The sequence below is a fragment of the Populus alba genome, chromosome 17 (assembly GCF_005239225.2).
Source record: "Populus alba chromosome 17, ASM523922v2, whole genome shotgun sequence".
Lineage (NCBI taxonomy): Eukaryota > Viridiplantae > Streptophyta > Magnoliopsida > Malpighiales > Salicaceae > Populus > Populus alba.
Genome location: NC_133300.1, coordinates 14,678,743 through 14,699,547, shown reverse-complemented (window position 1 = coordinate 14,699,547; position 20,805 = coordinate 14,678,743). Strand labels below are relative to the sequence as shown.

The window sequence follows — 20,805 nt, the reverse complement described above, 5'->3', positions numbered from 1 at the left end:
TTTTTAACATTAATATATTAAAATTATCCGAAAACATTAAAAAAATTAATTTAAAGTAAAATAAATAAATAAAATTTAAATTTTTTTTCAAAAAAACTTTTAAAAATACAAAAATAAACCATCTCTATGTCAGTAATTTGGGACTTCACTGCACTTCCATTTCATTTTTTGTAGCGATTCTATGAGCCCTGCATAGCAAGACTAAAATGAAACCCTAACAAGAGCGAAAAATGTTGCCTGCTCTATAGAAATGCATTGCAGGGGATTGGAAGGATGCTTTGAAAAAAAGAAAAAAGAAAAAAGAAAAAAGAAACCTAAGTCTCCATTTATTGTAATCTGTAAACTTTATGATTGTATTTGCAGGACATGTAAAGCACAAGGGATCGTGCATGGAGTGTATATTCTCCCCTCTAGCAAGCTTATTGTTTCTAAGGAAAGCAGATGTTACATTACAGGAATATTAGTTTTTCGTAGCGAGGAACAATCATTTTGCGGAAACTTCAAAAGCTTTCTGGAAAACCTCAGGGGGCTGGCCACCACTCAACTTCTGTTTCCCATTGATCTGCTCAAAAAACTCCATGTCAACGGACCTTTTGCATGTCGAAACAAAGATCTAAGCTAAGTAAGAAAGGATGCTTTTTGACATACCACGTAGAATGGGACTCCTGTGATATGTGCTGAGTACTTCTCAAGCTCCTCGTTAACCTTCAGATGATCATAGACAGAGAGTTCAGCCCAGATCAAGTTGCTAGTTTTCAATTTATGAGAATAAGGAAAGGTAACAAAGGCAATCGATTTCATCTGAAGAGAGCTCATGACTGGTTTGATTGTGAAAACATGTAGTAAAGTGAAATTTTAGGGGAGTTGTGCCTGCTGTCAATCAGGATTCAAAAGAAGATTGATGGAAGACTTGGACAATATTCCCTTCCATTGTTTTTCAGAAAAAAAGAAAGCAATGGAATTAAGCCTCGAATGCTTCCCAAAAAGAGAAAAAACCACCAATTTTTAAAAATTTGATCTCTTAATTTTAGCTGTTTTAATGGCAACCAAAGGGAATATTAAACAATTAGGGGGGAAAGACCTCCTTGACTCCATTATTAGGATCTTCAAGAAATTTAGCTGCTCCCTCTACCCCAACCTTTTGAGCACATTCTAGAAGAAATTCCCTGCATCCAGTTGGGAGCGTTAGAGTATTCCATAATGGGATGTAAAGATGAATAAACACAATTAACTTTGTTTTACATTTTCATGATACATCTCAATGGCCTAAGACTGTTATATTAGGATAAGAAGAGGTGCTATCCTTGTTAGAATGCAGAAGCATAGACAAATCTTTTTATGAGACAGCAAGAATAGTGAAGGCTTGGCGGAGCCCCTTTCAACTATCTGAGAAAAGCATAAAAATTGAACTGCTTTCTCAATTACCAAGCAGCATCGACCATACTAATAACGAACGCCTCACAAAATCAGGTTCATCTGCCATATGTTCATGTGAACTGCTTTAAGGCTACCATCTCATTTGATTCTGAATAATTCAGCAATCAATTTATTGATAATGCTTCTCAGACAACGTCATGCTGTGTCAAGGTGACTTGGTTGAATTAAAGCTAGAAATCTGGTTGAGATCCTTGAGTAATAGATTCCACTTGCAACTTCTCGAAAACTATGAGAAAAAAGTCTTGGAAATGCAGCTATGGAGGAGTCTTCTGAAAATGGTTAGTCGCTACGAAGTATTTGGATGCCATTAACACACAAATGCAAAAGAAGATATGATAGGTCTCATGTGTGGAGGTGAAAAGTTCTAAGATATGCACTTACCTATCACCAACATATTTTGCCTGAGTGAAGTATCCAAGAAATAGCTCCTCAGCAAGTTTATGTTGCTTATCAAGACCCTGTTGGCCGGCAAAATTTATAAGCCTGTGGCTGTCTAGAGTATTGCCCCTGTTCACAAGACAATTCTTACAGTTTCACCATCAAATCAACTACTTGTACTTGTTTTTCTTAAATGACAATGTCCATTTATGAATTCAAAATGAAATCTTACGTGAGTCCAGACATGTTATATTCCAGACCAAGACCTTTAAAAATCTGCAATGATCATAGTGACACAATTACATTCTAACCAAACCCAAATGCCACACAAACAGTAACATGTATGTAAGAGGAGAGAAAAAATCATAAAAACCTCAGTCATCCGAGCCAAGATTCCTTCAGCTCGAGATCCAAACTTTTCCCTGTAGAAATCTAGCTTATTCACACCTTCTTTAGGGGCAGAAGGATTAAGAAAAAAAGGATGCCAGTTGATCTGCAGAGTAAATATGATCTTTAAGTTAGACTGAAACTCTAACGCAAGAAAGAGAGGCAGAGAGAAAGACAGAAAGGAACCTCAAAATCAAACCGATCCTTAGAAGCAGCTATAGCTTTGTCCAAATTTCTCTTGCCAACAAAACACCATGGGCATACAGTGTCTGAACTGACATCAATTCGGATAAGCTTCTTCCCAGTGTTGTTACTAACTGACTCAGCCATGATGCTCAAGTATCTGCGATCTTTAAACTATACAAACATAGAGTCAGGTTCACATATTTAAAGATTCAAGAAGACTAAGGTTGTATTTCTTCTGGTTCTACGTCCCAACACATCGAAAACCTAATACAAATTCATTAGAAGACCAGGAACAAAACGCTGCAAGGGAAAAAATAAAATCCTTCCATTGTCTTTCAGCGGTGAACTAATGTAAGATCGATTGTAACCATTACAGTCTGTGACAATGAATAAGCTTGTTAGTTTCTTATGGTATTCTATTTAGTTGCCTAAAAGAGGCAATAATGTCTACCTTTTCTTCTCTACTTCCTAAACTGGTGCTTCAAGCCCACCCCACCATTTCCTCTTAATTATGTTCCACAGAGAAACTGACTTGTTGGATTGACGAACTATTATACTATTATATCATTCCTATTTCGACACAAAATGGAATGGTTAAAGCATTTTGAAGTCTTTTGAAGGAACAATCCCAGACTAGCCTCATCCAATTTCAATCGTAGCAACTACCATCCCTTTATCAAATGTTTATCCTTTCTGGATCGATTAAAAGCTAGGAACAAAACCAAATGCTAAGCCAAGCAATGAAGCAGAATAACCAAATTCACAAGTTCTTCATTTATGATCGCATTAAAAACCGAAAGAAAACCACATAATAATAGAAGGGTTTGCCTTATTTCATAAAAAAATTCCAAAGGCAAGAATAGGATTGCCAACCCAGTTCAGAGATGACACTAACATCGCCAAAAACAATAATAATAACGATGACAATGAATCATTTCAATCAACTAGGGTAACTCAAAGAGCAAAAACTTGACAGAAAACAAGGAAGAAGAACAACACTTGGTAAAATCTATTACAATATGAATTACTAAAAGTGGAAATAAAGAAAGAATTGACAAAAATGGAGGAGAGGTTTGGTTTCTGAAAGAGAGAAAACGCGTGTACCTGGAAGAATGATGGAGCTGTGACCTTCTGAAGGGCTACCAAACGCATTGGCAGTGGATAGTTGAGAAACATGGTGCTTTTAAGTATATTTTTAACGATAAAAATGGACTTTCGATCATTTGACTGTTTCAAGTGTTTTGTCACCTACCGGAAAATTCAGCTGATCAAGAGAAAAAAAAAGTATTTCCACCAACCCCTTAAAATGTGACAAATTTTAACAGTTTTTTTTTTTTTTTGGAAATTAATTTCACACCACACGTTTAAAGAAAATGGTTACACGCTACTCGTCCGGTTTTGACTCTGCAATTTGATCTCTGGAGGCTCAATATGAAGCTATGAACACAAGTCTTGATGAAAGATTCCCTTCATATGCCTTACACAAATTACACACAAGCATATGACATTCCTGGCAAATAAAATGCTCATAATTCTCAAGGAAACTGGTTAGATTTCACCTTTTCTCTTGGAATATTAAAACAAATAATAGATATTTATCTGAAGTTGGGTCATAATCATATGTTATGTAACTTATTTTTCTTTTCTTTTCTTTCCTGTTCGTTTTTTTTTTAAACTTGATGTCTCTTGAGAAAAAAAAAGAAGATATTAACACTAGCTTAACTTACTTAATATATATTGCAAATTATAAAACAATAATTTTTTTTTTATCAATAAAAATGGCTAAAAAGAAACAGAAGACAAAGTTCTTAGTTCAAGACTTGCTATACAAATTCATTTTAATTTTATATCATTTTACAATTAATTTGACCTATCCAATTTATACAAACTCTTTACTTTTTAGGAGATGAACTCTATAATGAAGTTGCTAGTGAATTATAGTTAGTTATATTAATCTCTCATATTTGCTATAATTATGAAATTATATAAAGTTGTGTTTTGATAGTATTTCAAAATGAAAACATAAATAAAAGAATAAACTTATAAAAATAAAAACATAAAAATAAATGAGATAATTTAGAATAAACTTATTTATTTTTAAAACAAAAAAAAGAATATAAATGTCACGTCTCTCGTGTATTTCCTTTTAAAAGAACAAAATTTACCCAAAAACTATCTCAAATATTAAATTTATTACCATAAAATATTTTTTTGGATAAAAAAAAAGATAAAAAGGAACACATTTATGATTGAAAAAAACTCCATTTGAATACTCTTATTTTTGTATTAAATGTGCAAATTAAAAATTGGATAAATAATTTTGAAAATTCAACTCTATATATTTCTTACATTTAAACTTAGTTGAATCTAAATGATTTTAATTCTCAATAAAAATCTATTTTCTCAAATATAAAACAATTATAATTTTAATTAAAATAATCAATGCAAAAGATATATAAAATTATAGTATCAATTGCTTTTTAAAATATTTTTTTATTTAAAAATATATCAAAATATATTTTTTTAATTTTTAATTTTTTTTTATAATCAACATATAAAAAAATAATTTAAAATAAAAAATAAAAAATTTGAGAAAAAAACACAGTAAAAAAAGCAACAGGTACAAAAGCCTTCCAATGCCATGAAAAAATAGTAAAGAAAAAAGAGAAAAGGTCAACCATATAACCTGGTTCTAGAAGATTCGTGGCCCATACAGCTCTGGAATATAGAGAACTCCCAATTTCCGCAAGCAATGTCGAATGTGAATTCCTTAACATTCTCTCCTCTTTCTCCGAAAGACAACTCCATACATAGTACTCTATAATCTCCTTACTTTATTACAATATTACATCACATTTTCTCAACAAAATCTCACTGTAATAACGAGAAAAAAGGTATGCTTCAATTGCACCCTTGCTACATTTTTTCTTTTCTTTTCTCCTCCTTCAATTTTCCCAGCAATCAAGCTCACACTTTCACCATGACCCATTCAATCTTTGTTTCAAAATTTGAAGAAATGCAAATGGGTCATCAAGAGATTCGGTTTTTCCTAATGGGCCATCAGAAGTTTAGATTTTATCTGCCTTTTCATTAAGAACTGATGAAATTTCCATCTGTCTCATTTTGGGTTTATTTGTTGGTTTTACTGTTAGGGGTTTTTAAAAGACGTGATAGAATAGAAATGGATATAAATGAGATAGTAGGAGAGACGAAAAGGTCAATGAAATTTCCAACAAAGAGTGCAATTTATGTGTGGGGATACAATCAGAGTGGGCAAACAGGGAGGGAAGGCAAAGATGGTCACTTGAGAATTCCAAAACAGCTTCCTCCTGAGCTTTTTGGGTGCCCTGCAGGAGCTAATGCTAGGTGGTTGGATATAGCTTGTGGCCGTGAGCATACTGCTGCTGTGGCTTCTGATGGGTCACTTTTCACTTGGGGTTTGTTCCCTTCTAACTTTTTTTTGGTATTGTTTATTGTATTATCTATCCTTTAATCGCTGTTCATAGTGGATTTTTGTGTACAATTTGTTATAGTTTGATTCAAACGAGACAGTTATTATGCTGCACTGATAAAAAAAATGCATGGATAATAGGGATTTTTCTTTTCAATGAAGCTGTAATTCCTTGTTGCCGAGAGCATACTTTGGATATCACTTGTGAACCTTTGTTCTTTACCTGGGGTTTGGGAATAATATCCTCATTTTGTTCAATTCCTTGGTGATGATTGTGCCTCGGAATTCTTCTAACATGTAATTGAAAATGTTAGTGATTTACTTATTCCAATGTTTTTTACTGTTATTGGTTGGATAGCGGATTTTAATATTTTAGCAGAATAGCTGTATAATAGTTTTTCTTTATGGATTTAGATGTTTATCTTCTCAAATTTGTTTTTGTGCCTATATCTATTTTCTTTTTTCTTGCATTAGCAATGTACCCTGGTTTTGGGTGCTTGTTCAATATATCGAATCAAGGATCACATTTGATAGTGTACGTGTATTTCCTATGAAGAAAGGCATTATATACCTGTTGTGAATTCAATCAGGGGCTAACGAATTTGGTCAACTGGGAGATGGCACTGAGGACAGCAGGAAGTACCCGAAGAAAGTGAAGCAACTGGAGACAGAGTTTGTGAAATCTGTATCTTGTGGGGCACATTGTACTGCTGCTATTGCAGAGCCTCGACAAAATGATGGAACCATCTTGAGTAGACTCTGGGTTTGGGGACAAAATCAGGTTGTCATTTTCTTCCAGTTAACTTTGCTTTCCTATAAACATCAATAGGTATTAATCCGTTCAGTTGTATTATGTTTTAATGAATTTTGTACTTCTCATTACAGGGATCAAATTATCCACGTTTGTTCTGTGGAGCCTTTTCACCAAACACGGTATGTTAAAGATCAGAGTTTGCATTTTCAGTTATAAACAAACTAGTTTAAACAACTGCTGGTATTCTAGTACTTAAGCTTATTCATTATGAAAATAGATGCAATATATTCAGTAGTCCTTCAATACACTATTCTTCTTACTTGGATATGTCATTTTGGCCATTAACTAAAAGTAATTTCAGTCTCTGTTAATCTTTAATTTTTTGGTTTTTACCTATCATCATAAATCTGTTTTGTGTTCATTGATAAGAAACATTACTATCAAGCATAAGCTGGATATATCTTCAATTTTTTATCGACTCTCACTCTACTGCATTAATTTGGATTGTGTACATCAATTATTTCAGATCATCCGCCAGGTGTCCTGTGGTGCAGTTCATGTGGTGGCTTTATCAGAGGATAGCCTACTGCAAGCTTGGGGTAAATGGTCTTCTGGTTGCATGAAAAGCTATTGTGAATTTTTCTAGAAGAATGTGGATTTTTTGTTGTTCTTTTGTTTCCATCAACTTTCATATAATGTGTCGATGATAACGCTTAAGAACATCTGGTCAATATATGTGCCAATTTTTAATTGGTTGACATTTGATCTAAGGAAATGGAAGAATTTGCACCATTCTCAGCCGACCTGTTTATTAATCAGGATATTATTGCTCTTCTGATAAACCAGGCTACAATGAATATGGTCAACTTGGCAGAGGTTTTACTTGTGAAGGACTACAGGGGGCTCGTGTAATAAATGCTTATGCAAAGTTTCTTGATGAAGCCCCTGTGCTTGTGAAGATTACCCAAGTGTCATGCGGGGAGTACCACACAGCTGCCATATCTGAAAAAGGCGAGGTGTAAGTTATCTGAAGGACCTCTTAAATGGAGATTGCTCTACATTTAAGCATGAGAATTGTGGTTATCCGCATGACACATGTAACTCTCTTTGAAGGTTGGGAAATATCTTCATATGGGAATCTCATGTCTAGTCAGGAGATGAGGTGCAATGGAAATGCGATGCATTCTGATCCACTAGTCTCTTTCCCCAACCACCTTGGTTATCCCATGAAAAACATAAAGTTATTGTTGATCCATTATTTCTTCCACTAACTTGTAGCTGTAGTTGTTTCTTGCGTTCTCTACTATGATGCTCAAGCCTCTTTTCCCTAGCACAAATCTGTCACAGATTTTTTTTCTGTGATTAACTTATTGTGTGGTCTAGCAATTTATAGAATTTCACGTGCTTAGGATTGTTACGTTATCAATCATAGTTTGGTTCTACTTAGCAGAGAGCTCTGTCATAGCTGAAGTGGAACATAATATAACTGAGAAATGGGGGTAGAAACTAGAAAGCTAATATGTAGAACTAGATATTGATTTATGCCAGGAGATGGAAATGGGTTATGAGTTTTGCGTACATGCTGCTCACAAATCTGGTAAAGCAGTTGCAGGAGGTGTCACATCATCCAGGATGACTAGCATAAATTAATGTTGACTGGCATATGAGTTGATTGCATACTTACTAGATAAGGAGCATATACACAATTGAAGACCCTTAACCAAACATCTTAAGCATTTGGGCCGAATCAATATTTTGTCCAACTTGTTTGTTGAACTTGCAACCCCCTCTAAATTTGACTTGTCTCAACTAAGTCACTTTCCTGAAAGGTTCAGCATGTGGTAGCTCATGTTTCCGACTGATGCAGATGTCGATTCTTCTGCTGAGAGAACTTCTTCATATACAGGGACTGTTTCATTAATGTTTGTGTAGCCTTGAGCATACCGTATCTGATGTCCTATCACAAAAGGAAGAAGAAGAAGAAGCAGCAATTAGCATTTGTCTCTAAGAAGAAAGATTCAATATTTAGCCCTTCGCTTACACCCCCCTCCCATCCCTTCTGTATGATGGTCTTTAATTGAGAGAAATCTTTTAGTTTTAAAAGCCTACATTTGTTTGAATGGCTTATCCTATGGCCATACTCCAAAGACAAGTCATAGAAACAATTGGATTCATTCTATATACCATTATCTTTGTTTTTGTCTGCAGAAAATTGATCATTCATGATTGTTAACTTCTTTCCATGCAGCTATACTTGGGGGCTAGGAAACATGGGCCAACTTGGGCATACTTCTCTTCAGTCTGGGGATAAAGAGTTGCTGCCGAGGCGAGTGGTTGCCCTTGATGGAATCTTCATCAAGGATGTTGCCTGTGGAGGTGTACACACTTGTGCAGCGACTCAAAATGGAGCTCTTTATGCTTGGGGTGGTGGTCAAGCTGGGCAATTGGGCCTTGGCCCCCAAACTGGATCTTTTTCTTTCATTCCTAGTGAATCTGAATCCTTTCTGCGAAATATCCCTGCTTTGGTGGTCCCAACTGATGTGCAACATGTTGCTTGTGGACATTCTCACACACTTGTTTCAATGAGGGATGGAAGAATACATGGATGGGGTTACAATAGCTATGGTCAGGCAGCGAATGAGAAATCTACTTACGCTTGGTATCCATCACCAGTTGACTGGTATGTTATAGCTAAATTTCTTCAGTAGCTTCTGTTGATTTATTTAGTCCTGGATTTTGATGTAAGTGCAAAATTGCAGGTGTGTAGGGGAAGTGAGGAAACTAGCAGCTGGCGGTGGCCATTCGGCAGTGTTGACTGATGCTTGTTCCTTGAAAGAGTTGTGCGAGTTTAGACTTGCAGAGAATGTAACTTTATCAAATGCCTCTGAGATTGAGGATGTTGCATCCAGAACAGGAGCAGATGCTTTAGCACGCCTCTGTGGAAGATTGAGGTATTCCTCTTTTTTGTATGGTTGATAGATCTGCCTCTGACTTGTTATTTATAGGGTTAACCCCAAGAATACATGGGGTTGTATGTTACTCTTCTTCAATCACATCCATTTTACTCCTAATGCTACCTAAAGTTATCAATTTCACCCTCCCTTCCGCTTTTCATCCAAATCTGTTAACAAAATCTTTTACACCCCCATGCTGAAACTTTAAAATTTCAAGATTAATTGAATTTTTTGTTTAGAAACTTAGTAGCACACCATCTTCTGCTTGTAAAGATGTCCACTATATGCTGTGAGTCACAAGAATTTGATTGGAAGCTGAAATTCTCTAAAATGTTTGGAGTGACATGCATGGGAGGTGATCTCATGTATTTATATTTTACTCTTTCTAGAGTGGCTGTGATGTGCATTTCATATTAATGCGATGCTTCAATGCCAACCTTCTTTAAAATACTGAGTCGAGCTACTGTCAGTTGACTCATTGTTGACATTTTGTTACCACTGCTCGTGTGCAATTTATGCCACCGTGAGCTTTGCCTTTTTATCCTTGCGATGGCATGGAAGTACTATCTCGTCATATTCCTATTGTTTCATTTGGAGATGCTTAACAACACAGCTCTTTTTACCTGCAGGGAGCATTTGCTTGGTGGCGATTTAGATTATGAAGAAATCAGCAACAGGAAGGACGAAACAAACAATTAGGGCTGGAGATTGCTGCTCACTGTTGTGGTCTGTATTTTCGTTGGTGATCCAATTAGGACTGCAATTAATAACTATATTATTGAGATGCCAAAGGGGAATCCCTGGTGCTCTGTGTATCATATAATTAATTCACTTCTCGTAGGCCGCCTTGGTGATCAGTCTGGTTGTGACCATTGAACCCAAACCACATGCTTGATATTGAAGTCGAAATTGAACTTCTGATTGAACCTTGTATAAAATTCAGTGGTTGTTGGGCTTAAAGCGTATGCTTGGTCTAAAATGTTGCTTGCCTTGATCTTAGATAAGTAACGTTGTGTTATGTTAAAGATCTAGATTCTAGCCTCCTGGGAAGGCTATGTTAAATTAATTTTTTTTTTTTAAAAAGCTTAAAAGCCATAGAAAACTTGCATATGGTGGTAAAACCATAATTTGAAGGCGATGTAATGCTAAAATATTGATTAAGGATAAGTTGGTCTATATGTTTTTTTATAAAGTTAAATGATTCTATTGTCTTTGAAGCAAAAGAAAAATAACATGCAACTTTGATTGCTTTTGTGTTTTGCTATTATTTGCACGTTAAAATTACTGTGATACCTATAAGATAAAATAAAAAAAAAAAAACAATAAATTTGCATAGGAGGGACTTTTCATATTTTTATTTTATGAATAACGAAGCTATGAGATTGCCCTTAAAATAAAAAATTATATGCATGGTTTTAAGGGTATTTTTGGTTTTTTTCTTATATATTTTTTTGGTTGTTTTTGGGCTGATTTAAGAATTGTTAAGTAATTTTAAAAGATTAAAAATTATTAAAAAAAAAAATTTGTTTATGTGTGCAACAATTCCCGCACCTTTCGAGTGGCACGTATGAGATTATTCAATTACCAAAATTAGTTGTCTGCGATGGTGTTTAGAGCAGCAAGATGTCCTTTTTGTTTTGGTGGAGCGCGTGTAAATGACATAATTGTGCTTAACAGGTTACCATTCCCAATATGTTTTGAGAAACCTAACACTTGGTAGTGTTTTCTTTTTATTAGATTATTCCGACCTTATGACCCAGGAATTATGCTTAAGTTAACTTATGTTGACTTGGCTAATTTGTTGTGTTATTTTTTTAATTATATTTTTTATAAATTTCATCGTTTAACATTAGATATGACATGGATGATTAATAATTAAGTTTTATAATTTGTTTTATTTTGCTCTTTATAGGGTTATTTTAGTCTCATGACTAATGTCGTGGATTTGACAGGTTAACTCATGTTATTTTTTTAACTAATTTTTTTACAAATTTCATCGTTTAACATTGGATTTGACATGAACAATTAAGAATTGAGTTTCATAATTTGTTTTGTTTTACTCTTTATATGGTTATCTTAGCCTTATAATCAATATTGTGGATTTGACAAGTTAATCCAAGTTAAATTAGATTATTTTTTTTCATTTTTTTTTATGAGTTTATCTCTATCTGATGACCTAGATCATGAGTTTGATGAATTGACCTAGGTTGTTTTCTATGTTCTTTTTATAAATGATTTTTTTTAAAAAAAAATTTCATCATTTAATATTAGGCTAATTGAGATTAAGATTCGTTAATTTCATCTTTCAATATTGAATTAATTAAAAATTAAGCTTCATAATTTATTTGATTTGATTTTTATGAGGTTATAATGATCGCATAATCCGAGTTGTGGATTTAATATGTTAATCCATGATAACTTAAATCAATTAAATATATTTTTATTTTAATATTAAAAAAAAATTCATTTTAAAAAACATTTTAGTTAGACTATATTTTTAAGGGTTATATAAATTGTTTTTAGACCCATAAAATTAACCAGGTTATATCAGATCAATTCTCACTCCATTTAATTTTTTTTCCCCTGTAAATTCTTTTTAGTAACATCTAAAATTTTTTTTATGTTAAAAAAAAAAACTTGATCTTACCCAAAAGACTAATCCATCAAGTTACTTAAAGTTCTGTTTGGCTATGTAGTGATCATTGTCCAACGACCACAAAGTCTTTTAGTTCTCATTGCTAGCATGCTTAATAACCAATTCGAGGAAACTTTTTTGGTACATACAAGTCATATTCTTGAGCCAGTTAATTATAATTTAGTTATTTTAGTTTATGAAAAAAATTTAATAAAATAGTTTTCTGAATAATGCTGACCCAGCTTAATTTAATAGTATTTTATTTAAGAAAATAGTTTTCGTTTCCGATTCTCGAGCTGGTATATATCATCACAGACAACTTCGATTTATGGTTTACCATGTCGCCATTGGAAAATTGGCATCACTGGAGCTGTAGCTTGTGGTGTTAAGTTGACTCATGAGGCGACCGCTCAATACATGAAAATCAAACCAAACAAGAAGGGAAAACAAAGAATTCTGTCTCTTGTTCTGCGACAATAGGAGTCGAACTGTTTGCTAAGTTTATTGTTTATAGCTAAATTAGTTCACATGTTCATCTTGGCTAGGCCAGCGATGGCAGCGTTGCCACCAAATAAGTCAAGATAAAAGCTCTTGTTCATCATGGTGGACTAAACTTGTTGAAGCAGAGATTATACTTGCACACATGCAAAGTGGAATCTTTGCCTCCTTAAGGGATATGACAAGACACGGAGCTGGTTTTGGTTTCGAAATAGTTAAGATTACAAATTCAATTATTGTGACTTAGCACTTGAAGTAAGCATATTAGTAGAGGTTATGCGATGGATATATTGACGGCTATAAGAAAGAAGTGGTAAATACTCTTCTTCTTCACCTCAATGCCCCATTGATTTTCTGATCTCCCATCCCATGTCTCAAATTCTATCAGTGACATGGCGAAGCATCCAATGTGGCATGGTGCTAGGTTGAGTTTGAACTTCAACATCCTTGTTTCCGTTCAGGAATCCTCTAATCTGGAAACAGCCACTGCATCATTTTGCAACAAATGGTTATTTTCTAGTCTGTAAATCAACTAGCGAAGCATGGAATTATAGTATCCTCGCTTAAATTGACCACGCATCCTTTTTTTCCTTACTTCCATAGATATAATGTTTATCTAGAGCAAGAAGGGAGAGAACATACCCTATAGTTGGTGGAGGAAGTGATAGCATCGACGGCTGCAGTGGAGGTTGTGCTTGTGGTAGCATAAAAGAGGATGAGTTCTGGCCAAGGTTTTGCTGCTCCCATTGTGCTTGCTCAGTTAGCGCCTTCAGTTTTTTCTTGACCTTTTTTTTCTCACAAAATTTGCCACTATCAGTTTTCAGATATAATGCAATATAGCCTGTTTAAGTACGAAAGACCAAACCTGACAATCGTACTTGTGTGACTTATACCTGTTCTGCTAGTATGTTGTTCTGGTCCTGAAGTGCCTTTTCCTGCGACAAGCTTGTGTGTTAGATGACACATACTTTGAGTATGAATTAGGGCTAAGATCATAGAAATTAGGGCTACAAACCCTAGGCTCTTGAGCTAGTGTTTTGGTAACAGGCTAGTGCTATATGTGTGACTTTTATGCGGCTACTCAAAGATAAACAAAATTTTCACCACAACAGTGAGTAGAAGTGCAGAAATCTTACTTTTTCCCGCATTTCTGCAAGGGATTCATGGACGAGTTGGTTCTGCAAATTCGAGATTAACTTACACCATGAGCAAGCATTACAACATATCTAAACAAACTAGCATGTCACAACACAAACATGCTAACTTGAACTTCACCTTTCTTGATCGTACGCTCTTAAGAGCAGTATCTATTTTTTGCTCCAGGTGTTGAAGTTCTTTGTAACTTAAAGGGTCCAAATCTTGTCCTGTATAGTTCCTAAATAGGAAAAATATGAAAAATGTCACATCATTTTCTTGATTATTGGCCAGTACTGCTGTATTGCCATGTGAGAAACAGTACAAAAAGGATGGTTTCAAGCATCTTGGATTTTGTTCAGATTTTTCAAGGAAAAAGAATCTCAAAAACCAGTAAGCCACGGTTCCAATACCTTCTGAAAAAAAAAAGAAAAAAGAAGTGATCGAAATCCTTTGGTTGAGTGTTTTTGAATCGTTGATACAGAGACTAATTAAGACTTCAACATACCACACGGATAAAAGTCATATTTTATGAATTGACAAACATTACTATAACTCAAATGCAATCATAGCAGTACCTTAGGTTTCTCTGCAAGAGTTCAACCCTAGCCTTGAGCTTTGGGTGCTCCAAAAACCAGCTTCCCTAGAAAGGATTCACAAAAATATCAAGAAACTTTGACACATACAGTATCATATTCAATGTGAAGACATGAGAAACCATAACCAACAAACACACAACCTATGGATTAGTTCTTAGGCTCCTTGAGCAAAACCTAACTTGCTGAAGGGTCCATTGGCCCTTCTCCGGTCCAACCACAAAAGTACAAGATTAATAACTATGGACTCATTCTAGCAGATCATATTCATATATAATACCTGATGTTCAGGGCCATGTGGTACAAACTGCTGCTCTGCATACGAGCATCTTTCGTATCTTTCGAGGATCGATTCCATGCTGCCAAAAATGGAGAACTTCTGAAGAATGCTCAACTAAGATTTATGCAGATGAACTACAAGTTTCAATATTCAAGTAACATCCATGAGACCTAAACAAGAATGACTACCCGCCCAAAGAAAGAAGTGTTTCTTTTTTAAGAAAAGTATTACATGACATGAGAATCTAGTAAAAACAATCTTAAGATAAAATTAACTTATTCAATCTACGACCTTCATTTAATGTCAGCATTGCAGTCAATTATATTCGAATGTTAACAGGCATGTTTTTGCGATTATCCGAGAAAAATACTTGATCTCTATTGATGCATGCGTTAGTTCGAAGACATCCCTTATCGCTGAACAAGAAAAAATCATAGTTATGCAGAACTTTTGAAAGTAAAACTTGTGTTGTCTAGACTAGCATCAATGCCGACAAAACACTATACCATGACGAACTAGAATATCAGTTCAATCTAAAAATATCGAGTTATGGAGATGCAAACAAAATCCGACCAGAAAAGTTAAGCTAGTACTAGATGGACAACCATTTCACATTATATATTGACAATAATAATTGAGATGGTACTCGAGGTCGTGGTCAAAATATGAATTCCTATCGTAAAATATTTTATAAAATCTCATTATTTAAAAATATTTTTTTTAATAAATAAAATAGATTTAAATTTAGCTCCCAACGCAGGTAATCTTAACACATAAACTGGATTTAAATAGGGTAGCTATTGGTATTCCAATTTTTTTCAAATAGTGAAATTATTTTGTAGTTTCTAAAAATAAAATCAATATAACTCTCTTATAAGAATTTTTTTTTATTATTATTTTACATTGTTTTTATAGTTAATTTTAAGGTTATCAAGCAGTATTATTGTAATTTACTATTTATTAAATATTATTCAAAAAAATGTCATTCTCATGATTTTTTAAGTGGCGTATGCATGGTTGTCCAGTCACCAAACCTTGCCTTCCATGAAGGCATTCAAAAAGCCTTGGTGCCCCTTATGTGATGGGGTGGCGCGTGCGCCAAAAGCATCTTAGATTTGGCACGAAAACTATTTTTTTTCCTTTTTTTTTTTTAAACTTAATGTTAGCCCCTACAAGAATTAAGAACAACCACTTTGCAATTTATTTTTCTTTCACATTTGATTCATGATCTTATGTTACTATTTTAAAATTTTAAATATCTATAAAATTAAAAAATATTTTTCAATTTCATCCCTTACTATTTTTTTAGGATCCTTATTCTTCTTTTTTTTTTGTTTTTTCTGTTCAATTAATTTCACTTTTCAATTTCACCTTTTAATCAAAAGTAAAATTTATTTTGAATAAAAAATGTAATCACTCTTCTTTTAATTTTAATTTTTTCTTTTGGATCCTTTTTGTGTAATTGATATTCGTTTTTCCACTTTAATCTTTCAACATTTAATTGGTTGAAAGTTGAGCTTTGAGGTTTTTCTAGATAGAGTGTTTTTGTTTTAATTTTCCGGGTTACTGGTTTGAAAGTTAATGCGGGTTGATATATTTTTTTTATTTTTTTTTATTTTCTTTTAGCTTTGTGATTTTTTATGATTTCTTTTCTACTTGGTTATCTTAATCTTATGACCTGAGCTGCAAGTTTAGTGGGTTAACTAGAATCCTGAATTTTCACAAGTTAGTAGTTTTAAAATTAAATCAAGGTTTAGAAAGATCACTCGGGTTTGTTTGTTTTTCCTCTTTTTTTTTTTTTTTAAAAAAAAATTGATGTTTTCTTATTTTATCTTTTTTTTTAAAGTTTTGTCTTGTTATTTTTTATGATTTGCCTTCTATAAGATTAGTTCTCAAGTTAATGATAAGAGTCACTATTTCAAAGCTTAACGCGAGTTTATTTTTTTCCCCCCTTTTTAAATTGATTTATTTCAATTTTATCCTTCAACCTTTTATTTATTGAAAATTGATCTTCACACTTTTTTTTTTTTCTTTATCTTTTCTTTTTATTGTGTTATCTCGTTCATGTGCCTATAGTAGCAAAGTTAGTGTGTTAACCCGAGTTGACTTATATTTCTTTTCATTTTTTTTTAAATTAAATTTCTTTATTAGGTTTTGTTCTTAAACATTGGATTGTTTGATAATTAAATTTTATTATTTTATTATTTCTTTTGAACGTGGATACCTTGGTATCACAACTAAGTCAAATATTTTTTGCATCTTGACCCGTAAAGGCTAGAATCGAGTTTTTTTTGAATTTTTTTTTTAAATTATATATTTTCCTTAATTTTCATCCTAAAACATTTTATTTACTAGAGATTGAGCTTAAGCTTTTTTTTTTTTTCATTTTGTTTTAAATGAAGTTATTATGTTCTCATTTGATTTAATAGAAATTGGTCTTCAACTTTTTTTTTTTTTCTTTTTATAAGATTATTTCAATCTTATATTCATGATCATAGAATTTACAAGTTAACTCAATTTAACATGTTTTTTTTTTTTATAAATAAAAGATTCATTTTTGTCCTTTCAACATCAATGGGTTTTTGGATACTTTGGATGAGCTAAGTTTCTTTCTCTCTTTTTTTTTCATTGTTATTTTTTGTTGCTAGTTTATTTATTGTTGTTTTTATTTTTTTTTTCATATTATTTTTATATTATCAATTGAATCAATGACTCTGCTCTTGATTTTTTTTCCCTTAACATTCTTTTACTAGTTCTTCCATATAAATATAAGTGTTTTGTTTGGTACATCTACCTTGTTTTATGCTCATTTCTTCTCTTTTTTCAACATATAAGAAAAACAAGGTAATCGTATTCTATTTTGAGAATTTGTGTTTTAATAAATATATTTCTTAATTTTCAATTCCTAAATCCTTTTAGAACAAATAAGAAATATAAAGTTGGAAGATAAAAGGCTATTATTTAATTAAAAATAAACACTTTGTAAGTTTTTTTTTAATGGATTTCAACTAATGATTTAAATGAAGTGAAAATGTTTTTTTTAATAAGATAGTGCTGTGATGACAGTTATATCAGCGGTATGGGGAAGGTGGCGGCGGGGATGATAATAATTATGTTGTCGTGATAGCTAGATTATAGCAACATTGACGGAATGCTGCCGATGAAGGTGCAAGTGGCGGCGATGATCATTGAAATGATTAGACGTCGATTTTTATTAAGAATTGTATATCTATCATATCTGAATTTTGGGTATGGAAGCTGGGCATTATTTTCAGTAATTTTTATGGGTTAGGTCTGGGTTACATGGGCTGAATTATAGACTTGTGCAAGGCCCTCTTTCTGCACAAATTCATTAATGGCAGTTTCAATACCTTAGCAGAATTATCTTCCTCCCCGCGCCATGATTGTATCTATAAAATTAGCTTGATGAATCCCAAGGTTATTAAAGCTTTTTTTTTTTTTTTCTAAGGAAACTTAATCGAAAACTACAGAAACCACGATTTCACTTGGCAGAATCTTTTCCCTCGACAGACCACTGTTCCCTGTTTTCTTGTGTCTCCTTCGTCTTTCCTCGTCCGATCAGCCTCTTCTTGAAGGAAAAGTAGCTGACGTACAACTTCTAGGGTTAATTTGGACTTGAAAACGACAAAAAAAAAAAAACTATAGAACTAGGTATTTGATCTAACAATCAGAATAAGATTATATATGTTTTTTTACACCATATATATGTCCCAATATCCTAGTATGCTAATCAAACGTTGTCGTTGAAGCACAAAACCCCATGACACAGAGCTCTACGGCCTTTGGCTAGACCTGACCTGCTAAAATTCTATATGATCTTCAGCTCATAATATATGGAAACCCATGTCACTTCCTATGTCTAAAATACTGCTACTTTGCCGCTTCTAGCTTCTTGTAGTATATAGACATGGGAAATGACAGACAGTACTGCTGAGATGCATATGCAGGAGTCAAAACTACAAAACGCACAAATTTGAAGCTTCTCCTTCTCATCATTTGATTAAGTGATTAATTCCGTACGTGTACTAGCTAGCTCTAGATGCAGAGAAAACAAAATTGACGAACAAGACAAAAGGGAATCATCAAGGACATAAAATAAAAGAAGAGCGACCAGGAACTATAAATATTTTATATAAGAAGACAATTATGATCAATACCAAGGATTTTTTCCGTAGAAAAAACTTCTAAAGCAGTCAACAGTATGTGATGTACACAAACTGTCACTGTTCATGCATCTACATTAACATCAATGTTATCTATAGCAAGGAAGATGTGTACTGTAGCATTATTTCTTGTTTGTATCTGTGTTTGTATGCAACAGACATGATCAAGACTCAGAGATTGTTGCAAGGAAAGGTGCAATGCAGACCTTGAACAGCTAGAAAAATGATCACAGGCAGAACCATACGAGAGCGAAGAATAAAGAACGTGAAAACAAGTAGTAGATAGTTTACTATAGAGCAAGATCAACGTGCAAGAACAAGAAAGAAGATAGCAAAGTGGAGTTAAGGAAGAAGAAAGAAAAAACCTGGAGTCAGTGGAGTACTCGAAGAGCTTCCCTTTTGTAGAGAAAACAATCACAGCGACATCAGCATCACAGAGAACAGAGATCTCATGAGCTTTCTTTAGTAAACCAGTTCTTCTCTTGGAGAATGTCACTTGCCTGCTGATCTTGTTCTCGATCCTCTTCAACTGAACCCTACCTCTCCCCATCTTTATTATTTTTCACTCTTTTCTTCAAAGTTTCTATTTCTGTGATGGTAATGGTGAACTATCAAAGCCAAAGCCCTCCTTTGTATGTATATCTGGAAAAGTGTGGTGGGGGTCTCGTACTTTGTAGAGGGGTGGTTTTGCAAAACAGAAGTGGTTTTAGAGCTGTGTTCTGTCGATCCGTGATTGGTGAAGAGTCTAGCTGTTGGCTGACGTGTCGTTCAGAGCCACAGCTTATTGGACGAACGGTCTGTACACAATCTTGTCACCCATGGCGTAGAAACTGGAAAGTGGAAACCTCTCTGCTTCTATTTTTTATTCTTATTTGTTTTAATGACGGCGATCCTTTTACTTCTGTAAACTGCTTATTGCCCCCTTTGCTTTTCATGTTTGGTCACACATCTCAATAATGCATGTGTACCTATTTTTGTGTAATTTTGCATGAAAGACAAAACTCGTTTGATATTATTTCTAACATATTTTTACTTATTTATCAACCTACAGTGTAAAGGAATTTTAATTGTGGGGTCCACGTGGACTCAAGGCTAAAAAACCTCATTACCTGATTTTTATTCCATACGAAGGAATAGTTCAATTAATTAAGTGCTAAATTTATTTTTTAATAATTATAAGCTTAAAGTTTTTTTATATTTAAAAACTTATATGATTTTGATCTTTAAGATTAATCGAAATGCATACAAACTGTCTGAATATTCATATTAATAAAAAATAAATTATATATTTTCAGTTGTTGTTTTTAAAATATAATCTATACATTTTTTAAAATAAATATATTATTTTAATATTTTTATTTAAAAACACGAGATGTATGTCAGGTGTAGCTACAACTGTATCCCCAGACAAGATTTTAAATTTCAGTAACTCGATTCCAAGGAGTTAACATTGCAATACTGTTTAAAGAATTGTATTTCAATGAAAAAAAAAAAATCCTCCCAGTAAAATCCAATGAGTACTAAAATTATTCAAATTATTGAACGAGATTTAGTAATGTGTGAGGTGCCTAAAATGGCTTTATATTAAATCTTTGACGTGTGTGTGTATATAAAAGTAAAACTAATTTTAATTTTAAACTTGCATATACATACACACACTTAATTTTAATTTAATCCAGAATTAAAGATAGTAAAATTCAAACTTCCAAATGCTTGTTTATTAAAACTATCATATTATATAACAAACCATTTTAAAATAAAAATGAGATATCAATAATTGTTTTATATCAACTCTCTAATAATGTCAATAATACGGTTAAAAAAGGTTATTTATATAAACTAATAAAAATCATTAAAATATATTATTTCTCATAGTCTAATGAGATTTAAGACTTCTAATTAAAGAGAAAGTATATATTTTTAATTATGAA

The 20,805-nt window shown here is 33.1% G+C and overlaps 3 protein-coding genes across 4 annotated transcripts; 1 reads left to right on the top strand and 2 right to left on the bottom strand.

Moving 5' to 3' along the window:
- Positions 1-302: 302 nt before the first annotated feature.
- Positions 303-3,652, bottom strand: LOC118042712 (uncharacterized). The gene is made up of 8 exons (XM_035050431.2): positions 3,493-3,652; positions 2,389-2,559; positions 2,189-2,308; positions 2,048-2,091; positions 1,819-1,944; positions 1,082-1,166; positions 649-705; positions 303-562 (listed from the first exon to the last, which is right to left on the bottom strand). The coding sequence occupies exons 1-8, from the start codon at positions 3,562-3,564 to the stop codon at positions 485-487; spliced, it is 753 nt and encodes a 250-aa protein (XP_034906322.1). The 5' UTR covers positions 3,565-3,652; the 3' UTR covers positions 303-484.
- Positions 3,653-5,093: 1,441 nt separating this feature from the next.
- Positions 5,094-10,507, top strand: LOC118042711 (ultraviolet-B receptor UVR8). Of its 2 annotated transcripts, XM_035050430.2 has the most exons (9): positions 5,094-5,282; positions 5,541-5,825; positions 6,430-6,620; positions 6,725-6,772; positions 7,120-7,192; positions 7,440-7,611; positions 8,842-9,273; positions 9,353-9,544; positions 10,177-10,507. In XM_035050430.2, the coding sequence occupies exons 2-9, from the start codon at positions 5,570-5,572 to the stop codon at positions 10,244-10,246; spliced, it is 1,434 nt and encodes a 477-aa protein (XP_034906321.1). In that variant the 5' UTR covers positions 5,094-5,282; positions 5,541-5,569; the 3' UTR covers positions 10,247-10,507. The 2 variants fall into 2 exon arrangements, with proteins under 2 accessions (XP_034906321.1, XP_073261693.1); XM_073405592.1 differs by lacking the exon at positions 5,094-5,282 and having other exon boundaries at positions 5,297-5,825.
- A 2,152-nt stretch (positions 10,508-12,659) lies between these two features.
- LOC118042710 (agamous-like MADS-box protein FUL-L) lies at positions 12,660-19,569 on the bottom strand. The gene is made up of 8 exons (XM_035050429.2): positions 19,240-19,569; positions 14,691-14,769; positions 14,393-14,457; positions 13,956-14,055; positions 13,817-13,858; positions 13,574-13,615; positions 13,323-13,465; positions 12,660-13,166 (listed from the first exon to the last, which is right to left on the bottom strand). The coding sequence occupies exons 1-8, from the start codon at positions 19,422-19,424 to the stop codon at positions 13,055-13,057; spliced, it is 768 nt and encodes a 255-aa protein (XP_034906320.1). The 5' UTR covers positions 19,425-19,569; the 3' UTR covers positions 12,660-13,054.
- Positions 19,570-20,805: the final 1,236 nt, after the last annotated feature.

Coding starts and splice junctions, on each gene's coding strand:
- LOC118042712 (XM_035050431.2), bottom strand. CDS start 3,564: ATGTTTCTCAACTATCCACTGCCAATGCGTTTGGTAGCCCTTCAGAAG. Junction 1,945..2,047: donor TATAACATGTCTGGACTCAC/GTAAGATTTCAT, acceptor TCTTGTGAACAG/GGGCAATACTCTAGACAGCC. Junction 563..648: donor CAGGAGTCCCATTCTACGTG/GTATGTCAAAAA, acceptor TTTTTTGAGCAG/ATCAATGGGAAACAGAAGTT.
- LOC118042711 (XM_073405592.1), top strand. CDS start 5,489: ATGAAATTTCCATCTGTCTCATTTTGGGTTTATTTGTTGGTTTTACTG. Junction 5,826..6,429: donor TGGGTCACTTTTCACTTGGG/GTTTGTTCCCTT, acceptor GAATTCAATCAG/GGGCTAACGAATTTGGTCAA. Junction 9,274..9,352: donor TATCCATCACCAGTTGACTG/GTATGTTATAGC, acceptor GCAAAATTGCAG/GTGTGTAGGGGAAGTGAGGA.
- LOC118042710 (XM_035050429.2), bottom strand. CDS start 19,424: ATGGGGAGAGGTAGGGTTCAGTTGAAGAGGATCGAGAACAAGATCAGC. Junction 14,458..14,690: donor CACATGGCCCTGAACATCAG/GTATTATATATG, acceptor AATCCTTTCTAG/GGAAGCTGGTTTTTGGAGCA. Junction 13,466..13,573: donor ACAACATACTAGCAGAACAG/GTATAAGTCACA, acceptor GAGAAAAAAAAG/GTCAAGAAAAAACTGAAGGC.